The 10,874-nt window shown below is 45.7% G+C and overlaps 1 protein-coding gene across 1 annotated transcript in view; it reads right to left on the bottom strand.

Moving 5' to 3' along the window:
- Positions 1 to 954: 954 nt before the first annotated feature.
- Positions 955 to 10,874, bottom strand: part of LOC142571804 (hemicentin-2-like) — a 309,978-nt gene continuing 300,058 nt past the window's right edge. Inside the window, exon 12 of the mRNA XM_075680429.1 lies at positions 955 to 5,566. Coding sequence (XP_075536544.1) covers positions 5,541 to 5,566 — 26 coding nt within the window. The 3' untranslated portion in view covers positions 955 to 5,540. The remainder of the gene's footprint in view (positions 5,567 to 10,874) is intronic.

Genomic DNA, 10,874 nt, shown 5'->3' with positions numbered 1-10,874 from the left:
CTGAGGTTGCTGACAAAGTTTCTTGCAAGAGACCGAATTCCGGGCACAGGCCTTGCAGGTGGCGACTTGCGAGATGCCCAGGTGTCTCGACGCGTCGATGATGTCTTGAAGAGCTGGATGCAGGGCTACTCGCAGGAGTCGTCCCTATCATTAGGCGATGATGCGATACCCAGCACCTCCACCAGTGTCACGGCTCACTTGAGAGAAGAGCGGGGAGCGGTATTTAATTTAGGAAATTAGAACAAGCGTTCAGTTCAGGCTTCTTCTTTAGGACCTCACTTGCACACTCGAGGTCGTCGTCTTCGTCCTCAGCGTGGTTGGGCACAGATGGCGTCGCGGCAATAATATATATATATATATATATATATATATATATATATATATATATATATATATATATATATATATATATATATATATATATGCGCGCGCGCGTGTGTGTGTGTGTATGTACTTTTCTGTTAGCAAATTCATTCATTTATTTTAGTATTATCATTTAGTTGCTCACTGTTTGCTCTACAACAACGGAGTAACTGAGGTACCCTCTGCCTAAATCTTTCCACACTAATCAATGTATAACGGAAAGCAAGGACAACAATCATAGAACAATTCTAAAGTGTTGAGTGAGAACAAAGCAAATAAAACAGCCGACAATTGCCAAAGCAGATTTCGTATATGTCCTAAGTCCTATTGCGTCCTTTCGCACACATAATGAAATCGGTGAGAATTTTGAGAGACTTTTTTTATTATTCTTTTTCCTTACTTCAGTTTGCAGCACTTACCTGTACCTCATAACGTCCTGGTATTCGAGCCACTACGCACTTGTGAAAGAAAGAAAGAAAGAAAGAAAGAAAGAAAGAAAGAAAGAAAGAAAGAAAGAAAGAAAGAAAGAAAAGAAGAAAGGACACTCACGCACCAATACAAACACAGACAGGACATTTTCAATCAGAAGGCTGAAATGCACTGATATTTTTTATTAGATTTCTCCGTTTTTTTTCTTTTTGTAAGATACACACACGCGGTGTTTTCAGAGTGGTTGGGTAAACAGCGATGTGGTGCGTCCATAAAAGCCCATTGTGTACATTCATGTATTTGCGCAGACATTCACACAACACCTTCGCGCCAACATTTTTTTTTTTTTTTGACAGATGCTCTTCGTTCGCGTGGAGCTACAGAACAGTAGCATAATATGTCCCCCATGAGACTTTACTGTAGTAGACCTTCAGTGACGAGCTTTTTCTTTTTATTCCTTTTTATTCGTTGACACGGTGTCTTCGGTCCTGCATGAATAAGTGGTGCCCGAGCGCATGTCAACGTTTGCACGCGCAGGCGAAATAGTTACAGTTTAGCTAACTTGAACGACACGGAGTGCGCATTCCGCGAGCCCAATGGTAATGACTTTATCCCAAGACACTTGATGACGTTTTCATGCAGCCGGTAATTGTTAAATGCGAAAAGAAACTCTAAGTAAGTACCGGCGTCGGTTAACTTCTTTCCCGATAGGCAGTTTTCACGCTTCTATAAATCGCAGTAAGTGAATATCCTCAGCCTAGAGACTGAATCGGTGCCAGTATGCTCAGAGGAATCTGCAGGACACCCGTAGCACGTCAAAATGCAAGAAACTAATCTCTCATACGCTTTCAACAGGCAACGGCAAAGCTTGTACGAAACAACGTTCTTATTCTCTCGAAAACGAGAACACTGTACATGTTGGATTGCAGAATCATAACAGCATAATCTACGCTATAAGCTTGTGATTGCATCAAGGTCACACTCTATGTATGTGGCACAGTTGAACGCCGAGCAGTTTTGGTCATTAGCGATGGTGCGCCGGCTTTGTTTGTTCAATAATTAAACTAGAACTGTTCTTCATACGTTAAGGGATGCCTCCGCTGTAGCTCGGCCTTCCCATCATCATCGGCAGCAGCAGTGCTTTTAACCTCGGCTTCGCGCCAACCATCGAACGTGCGAAAATGGTGAAGTCAGTATATAGGAAGTTATGTCACGGCGTACGTACTCAACAAACTGCGGTCATTAACAAATTCATCACACGCCGCGCGCTCTGCGCAAGGGTTGTGCACAGCGGATTTGTCAGGCAGCCTTTTATATATATGTATATATAACAAGCACCGTGAGAAGCTAAACGCAAAACATAACTTTTTTGCTTCCTGCACTACCCGCTTCACGAAACAGCAGATCGTTTGTTATCAACGCATCTACAACGAAAAAAAAAAAAAGAAACATACATTCATGTCGCCGCTTAGTTATTCGCGGTGCGACCGAATTCCCGAGGAGCCCCGTTTTATGGATGAGCATAGATTAATTTTATTGACTAGACTATCGATCCGCGCTCGAAGCTTTCCCTTTCCGTTCCGAGCACAGTACGCAACCTTATGCAAGTTGCATTCAGCGTACTGCTTCTTGTTTTGTTTGCGTGTGCGTGCACCATCAACGGCTGGCTAAATTTTCATATTATGCAGTCGCAAATACGGCGGGCGTGACTCGTTGCCCGTGCGTAAGCGTGACAAAAACACGCGTTCGTGGCATGCATCAATGACTAAACCATGCGCAGTTCTTTCGAACCGCTGTGGATTGACTAGATAGGGATGTTTTGACCCGAGACAGGGCACCTAGCTGTGACGTGAATCAACGATAAAGAAAGACGATTAAGGAGGGAATTACGAGACGATTGGCCACGCTGTTATACCTTGTTGTGAGGTGGGGATAGGGTGGGGGCTCTAAAGAATGAAACAGCTTATGTACGCGCACGGAGGGTAAACTCTTGAGTGCAACGAATATAAGAAAGAAAGAAAAGCAACCGAACGGGTGATAACCGTCCCGAAGAACGCGATGATGTCCAAGCACTTGCCTGTGTGGTTCGTGCGTGCGTTTCGCCTGGCTTATCTTTTCCTTTCTTTATTCATTCACGGTTATACACATGTGCAGCAGCAGCGCACAGTGCTCTTGAGCGTACGCAGATTGTACCACGTCACTAGAGGACTCCGATATCACACACACTCAGCATGCGAACACTTCAGCGTATAAGAGACTTTCGATCACACCGGACGAGACGATGATATCGGGCGCTTGACGCCATTGCTCTATACACGGACGAGACGTACGCTGCGAGGCGGCCCTCGCTCGGTTATGAATAATAAAAATAACACGAAATAGTAGGACTAGCGTTGATATTTCCATATTGTTCCCATAAGAATACAAATGAGAATGGAAACACAAGCATCTTCTGGCACTCTTTTATCAACATGTTTCTTGTGTGAAGCAACATGTGAATCAAAGCAGGGGGTCAAATGAGACTAGATAACATCTGAGCGAACGCTCCAACATTTGAGTCGCCATTTGCTATAGGTCGCTGGCTCGTTGATTTAGTAGTTTGGAAAACTAGTTTCAGCTATATCTAACTGCTTTCTCCCTCTTTCTTTCTTTTTTTTTTTTGATGATCGGTCACGTAGCCTAATTCTTTTTTTTTTTCTTTGGCGCATCCAGTCGCTTCTTACAGCTGGTCCAACTGTTTGATTGTTCAGTTTTTTAGGCACATTTACAACATGCTGTTATGATCGACCTAAGTTTTCCAAGAAGCCGTCGACTACCATGCCTGGCGACGGAGGGATGCCCCACCAGCAACACGCAGCTGTCACGGTTGATGTTCACGCCTCGTCATTCACTTGGCTTCAAGACAGCAGCGTCGCCCTCCTGACCGTCGCGAAGTGGCCAATTATCGATGAAACGGTCCTTGTCGAAAACTGCCGGGGGAATAGCATCGACGACCGGTGGTTCCCTCCTATTTGTGACATGTTGGAGACAGGTGCGCCAAGTACACGAGCAGCTCGTTGAGGACATGAGCACCGCGAACAGCAGCGTGACAACCAGCGATGGACACAGAGGTGGTGAACGATTCGGCGTTTGCGATTGGCCAGTGGATTCGCTCAACGAAAGAAAGAGGGGTTATACAAGGCCGTCCTGGCCCCCGCGTTTGATCAGAACCAATCAGATGAGATCGGATGAGAGTCACAACCACGTACCAATGAAGTGAATACATTATTTTCTATTTTTTTTCCTCATCACGATGCTCGGCTTCGTCCTCGTTTCCCGATTCTTGCGGCGAAGGCCCACCTCACCCGATAGAGATCGTATCAATGCCCAAGTACTGTAACAAATGGAGGCAACGGGATAACACTCGATTTATACATATCCTGTCATTATCAGGAAGATGCCACGGCACGGCTTTCGATGAAAATGTCTTGTATGACTAAGACGAATTCACCATGCGCTTGAAACTCTACCTCAAATGGGAAGAGTCACACGTTGTCATCGCCATTAGAGAGATCAAACCACAGTTTGGTTAGGCAACATTAATTATACACTTTACATTTACCGTGTTATATACATTGAGTCGCTTTGGCTCCATTAAAATATAGTCTCTATTATTATACGATCACGCTATGATGGTGCCGAAAACTAAGTAAAATGTTCAGAAACGTGTTTTATGTTGTAGACACGTTGGGGTAATTTAAACTCAGTGAAGAGCTGTCCTGATTGAATTTGCACCCCTCCCACAATTAAAACAGCTTTCTATCGGAAAAATAAAATGTCATTGCTTCAATAAGAAGAGGAGGTGGTCCGCTGAAACTGTTGGTGGGAGCTCTTGCTTGCTTGTGCTCCTTCACGCGAGGTTAGCTGAAAACATCGAAGCTTCAAATGAATAGCGCACATATTTTTTTCTTTTTTGCTAGCTAGTCATTTGTATGCAACTCGAGCGCCCTTGCTGAAGCTCAAATTTTGATTACTACTCAACATTTAGAACCCACGATTAGCTCTGCAAGGCTTCGTACAGCGTGCAGACCGGCTCGCAGCGCACGAATGCCAGAACTGTCAGCGATTGCGCTGTATTCCAGATTGTAGCTAACCAACAAGTCCAGTCAGACCCGGGTACAACCAGTAGACGTACGGAGAAAAATCTGCCGAAGGCTGCGCAGAACCACTTTCAACGTCAATTATTTCTGCCGAGAAACGCAGGCGCCGCCTCACCGCAGCCTGAGGCGGTGCCCTCTGTTTCACGCCGCTTCGCTACACATCGCATCCAATTACCGCTACAAACACCACGGTGCCACTTCCATCCACTCGCCCTGGGCACTCGCAATAGAGAGAGAGAGAGAAAAAAAAAAGAGGAGCAACGAAAACGGGGATGACGGAGCAGCGCACACACACATACACCGCCAGGTCCGCACCAATCACAGCGCGGCGTCCTCCGAACCACGTATAAGGCACACACAACACAGTTCTGAGGCGGCGTCGAGCGTTCTGGTCACGGGCTTGCGCTAGGCACGGGTCACCATCGCCAGTGTGTGTCACCGTTTCCCTATACTATCTATACGGGCTCAGCGAACGACGCTTGATACACGTCGAACGGTGGCTGGCGGTGTCGTCATGATGGGCAATGCGCTCGCTCCTTCTTTGTTCCTTGGCTTGGTTCCTTTTCGCTAGAGGCGCTTCGCGACGTCGCTTATCCGGGCCGATGTCGATCACCTGATGTCCAGGCAGCTGTAGTCTGCGAGAAGGAGAAACGTGCAAAGGGTGGACGTAAGTAATGAGTTTTGCAGAAACGAGTTGCTCAGCAGCGTCAGCAGTATAGCCGTCATGAAACACAGTTGAACTGCTGCGGAGGGGTCATGTCCTTCTTCTGCTAAGCTTTATATAGGCTGCATATTTGATCCTTCGTCGCGGCGACAGCTCCCGTCGGCAGCGGAATGTTACCCGAAGTGCATGTTGGACTATCTGAGGTGGTTAAAGCTCATCTGAAGTTCTCCCCTACAACTTTTATTTGCAATCAGGAGGGCGAAAAATGAAGGTTAGGCCGGCAGGTTAGCAAAGAAAAAAGTTCGGTTTGCTACCTTGCATGGAAGAACATGGCCTTAAGCAGAAAAGAATCAATCAATCAATCAATCAATCAATCAATCAATCAATCAATCAATCAATCAATCAATCAATCAATCAATCAATCAATCAATTCTAAAATCATGAAGCCCTCTTCCTAACTGAGTACAGTATCCGTGTTCACTGTTCACTCAGCCTCTTTCTTTCTTTCTTTCTTTCTTTCCTTCTTTCTTTCTTTCTTTCTTTCTATCTTTCTTTATTTCTTTCTGTCGTTCTTTCCCTAAGTAATGTTTTAGCGTTTCATTTTGTAACTCGGAACAAGTCGCAAGTCTGTCTGCTGACTTCATATGACTGCCTTGGAAGACTGCACAGATTCTAAGACATTTTCCAACTATCACGGCTAACGTATTGTGATGCATATCAGGCACCCAGGTGCACCCCACCATCAGTGCTTTCTCTGCGAGGCACTGATTAGCACACATTACGTTGAGGGAAAAAAAAGTGTGTTTCACGGCTTCGGCGTGGAACAGGAGACAGTAATAGTTACAGTTACACACGGCAATAATATTTTTTTTTTCACAGTTTCGGGCATTGTGCTACGGTGAAGCGCGGCCGGTGGACCGCGCTTCACTGCGTTCCAGGCGAAATAGAGGATCCCATATTTTGAGGTAAGCCTCGACGTTACAGTGAGGGCATGAAGAAAAAAGCGATAGAAAGTCGGGCATGCAGAGATCAGGTACCGCTATTTGTCAAAGTATGCGATAGCATGACGTATTTCAAGACTCCAGGTGCCCCACACGACCACTTCTCCTTTGCCTTTGTGTGGCACTGATTAACACGCATTACTATGGCTAAAAAAGCATAAGCTTGAGGGATAGGGTACAGTGACGGCACATCCAATGCACATGCTGGAATTCATTTAAAGCGAAGTTCTCGCTGATGCGGTTAATTAAATGCCATGAAACTAAGCTTCTCCGGCACATTTTGCAGCCTGGGCAACTGTCGGTCCCATCGTAGTATGACTGTGGCACAGTCTACTATGCTGCACAAAACTCCGGGACTGGTCCGCTTCTTCCGCTGCGCACTAGACGACGCGACATCACCGCCCGCCTGCGTAATGGGCGACCTTCCACACTCTGGTTTGTGAAAGTACCTTTCCATGTCTCGTACCTTTTACAAACTTGCGCTTTCGCGCATAATTTGACGCGCTCGGGTGCGTTCCACATTCCTCGGGTTGTTTCGTCCTACGGATACCTACAAAGTGGGTGAAGTGCACTTATAGTGCTACCGCATTAGAAAGCATAAAGTGAAGAAAGTATGGACAGGTTAACCAGATTATCGTCTAGTTGGCTAGCCTACACAGAGTTAAGGACAAAGGGGACAGGAAGCGTAACGAAAACGAGAGGTTAGCCTCTATCACGGCTGCGTCAATGTTAAGGGTAAAATTCAGTCAGTGCGCGCACCCGGACAGCACACAAATGTTCACTAATAAAGTTCAGATTACGGCATGCCGTCTGAAAGCTTTTATGTAATCTTCTTTTTATTTTCTATTCTTGCAAAGTTACGAAGCCATCAACACTTGGCCTTCATGGACATATAGTGCATACCTAGCTTAGACAGGTCCGCTGAGACCTGACAGCTAAATCCAAGTTAATTTTGTGATACTTATCGGAAGTGCTTCCTGATCGAGCAACTGTAGCAGAATGACACGAGCAATTTCCTGCCAGCCATCCCATAAGACCAAAACTAAAACTTTCTTCTTAAGAGGCTTGCATGAGTGAGTCTCCCACAAGGCAAAATAAGCGACGAAAACAATACCTGTACTACCAACATGACCTACACCTCATACAGAATATTTTGAAATGAGATTCAATTGACCTGCTTACATGCGTTTAGAAATAGTTAAAAATTAAGTTTCCGTTTAACCGTCTTCATTACGAAAGTTGCGCGATGTGCAGATTCTGCTCTCCGATCTACAATCAGGTCGACAAATATAATCCTCTCGAGTTTTTGGTATTTTATGCAAACGTAAAACACACACGCTCACTCATTCACGCGCGAATAAAGTAATGCTGTACGGAACGGCACGGTGCAGGAAATCCCGCCAGGCATACATATATGAGGAGCGAGACTCTGCGAAATTTTGTGCATGTTGCTCTATTGTCCTCAATTTTGTCACGCACACCCTGTCCTAACGATGGCGCGTCGCGATAATCCTTTTTACGACCTAATCCTGTCTCCGCTTAGTTGCGGTTCTTTCGTTTCTTCGTGGCAGCTTTGAGTGGCAAAGTAGGCGAGCTTGATTTATGCGTTAGCTTCCGTGCGACGATCTAATCCTTCAGTCGATGGGTGGTTTGTTGTTCTCTGACTGCGAACGGTAAGAAACGGGATGTGCCACGCTTCTAACGAATCGGCTTATACAGGGCTCGCAGCTAAATTTAGCCCATGTTTAAAGATATGCGAAAGCCACGTAGCTGAGCAGAACCAAGGTAATGTTGTTTGCCGTCCCTTGGAGATACTGAGATTATGTTTTTTTTAAATTCTATCTCATTGCATAATTCGTCCTAACTAATTTGTCAACTTCTCAAATATTATATTTAGATGAAGAGTATCAATGAGAAAATTGTACAGCAACATGAAAAACTCCCAATACATAAAAGTGTTTTTCCGAGTCTGAAAGGAGCCCGCAAATGCACGCAAAGTGCCTTGGTTCTTTCCAGCTACGCTGCATTCGCATATTTTAAACTCTGCTAAAGTTAGTTGCCACACCCTGTGTGACCATCTATACGACCCCTAGAAATTTCTTCCTAGAAACGGTTCTTTCCAGCTACGTGGCATTCGCATATTTTTAAACTCTGGCTAAAGTTAGCTGGGACACCCTGCATAGCCACCTGTACCAACCCTACAACCTTGGTTCTGCCCAGCTACGTGGAATTCGCATATTTTTTTAGCTCTGGCTAAAGTTAGCTGGGACACCCTATATAGCCATCTGTACTCCCCCCCCCCCCCTCCTCCAAACACGCCGGTGACCGGCTCTGTTCTTTACGAAATTTCGCAGGGCAACAGCGTGTTGCCTCATTGCAACAAGTATACACGAGCACTCAACTTGCGTAAATATTTTACTTAAGCGTAGCTCTCTTTGGCTTTCGTCCCCGGAGATTGGCGCGTGTGCTCGGTCGATGACTGGCCGAATAACGTCGGTCGATCCCGGAGTCAGCCTGAATGTAAAGTGAACCGATCCCAGAGATGGTGTCGAATCAAACCGTGGCCTGTTACGAATACCCTGTAATCCGCCGTCGCGTGAGTCACGTGAGTGACATGGTGGAGTCGCAGCGTGCGTCACTGCGTTTAGCGCCACTCTATTCCCGAATGTGCGGCCCGCTTGTATTTGTTTCGTTCATAAGGTGGCTTAAATAAAATGGCGCTCAACTAAATCCCAGCGAGTTTCACAGAAGCTAACAGTGTCTTTGGTAATCATTATCGATGGCTTCTACTGGAATTTTTAATGGCGGAGATAAAGGTTTTCTTGCATTTGAACGGAAAGAAATCTTAATTACGCAAGTCGTCACACAGGCAACATTCAGTGAGCGACCAGCAACAAATGAAAAAAAAAAAGAAACACAGCGAGGACTATAGTAGACTTTGTGCTGAACAGCTGAACAATTTATGCGGCCACTTCAGGAAAGAAACATACTACTGCGCATGGCTGTCGCATGGTAATATTTTTACTTTTGATCGCGGTGACACTTTTCTCGGTATTACTGCCGTTACAGTGTGATCGCTTCATGCAGTTAAAGCACGCCTTCTGTCTCTGAAATTTCGAGCACATTGTTCCCGATTCCACATCGAAATCAGCTTTTCTAATACGATCACACGCACGAAGAGAATAAGGTTGTAGAATCTCGAATCTACGCAAACACCATGGATGGCTCGGGGAACGTGCGGTGACACATGAATAGCCGGCGTTCTTGAAATGGGGGGCTGAGAGTCGACGAGCGCCGTCTGACTCATGCTTGACGCTTTTTTATCATTTAGTGTTGCTTTTCTTTCTGCGCACAGGCTCCCCAAATAAAGACTACCGCCATTTCATCGATTCCCTGATATATACCTCCTCACTATTACCAAACCGCGACAATATCTCGTTCTATATTTCTCGCGTAATCCTAAAATTTACTTTAATGTGCCAATTCATAAAAAACGTTTGGTACGTCGAGATAAATCACATAGTATAAATTGACATTGCTAACAGCTGAAGACTGCTGCTGACAGTATAGTCGTATCTGGTATAGATGTCTATATGATAGCTATAGAACAGCAAACAATAAAATTAAGTTGCTCGGTCTTGCGCGCCAAGGCTACTTTATGATTATGAGGCACGCCGTATGGTGGGGGACGCAGGAATAATTTGGACCACCTGGGGTTCTTTAACGTGCACCTAAGTCTAAGTACCACCAGCGTTCTTGCATTTCGCCCCCATCGAAATGCAACCGCCACAGCCGGCATCAAACGTGCGACCTCGAGCTAAGCAGCGCAATCCCATAGCCAGTAAACTACGATCGGTGAGGTATATAAAAAAATTAACCCGAGCGACAGGGCACTTCACAGCTTTAAAGCAGTGTTGTTCAAGAAAAAGATATATATATATATATATATATGTCTCACAACAAGGGACCCTCCGGGGAGCGGTGCGTCATAATAACCCCACGACGTGACGCGACAAGCGGCCTGCTGCTCCTCTGACCCCAATCGGCTCAAATGTTACGACCTCGCGTTCATCCCCAGCAAGCTCTTTCCAGTGGCGCCCGCTAAATAGGCGAGCGTCGACGTCACTGCAGCAGCGTGGCTCTCCGAGGCAAAAGAACGAGCCTCGTCTTTTCACAAATTTTTCGATCGCGGCGCCATCTCCCTCTGACGTTCTCACAACTGGCCCACATTCTCTTCAGTTTCGTCTTCCTCCTCTCCTCCGCTCACCATTTGTAGCT

This window comes from Dermacentor variabilis, chromosome 2 (genome assembly GCF_050947875.1).
Source record: "Dermacentor variabilis isolate Ectoservices chromosome 2, ASM5094787v1, whole genome shotgun sequence".
Taxonomy (NCBI): Eukaryota; Metazoa; Arthropoda; class Arachnida; order Ixodida; family Ixodidae; genus Dermacentor; species Dermacentor variabilis.
The sequence above is the reverse complement of the archived record's forward strand: the minus strand, read 5'-3'. Positions and strand labels throughout refer to the sequence as shown.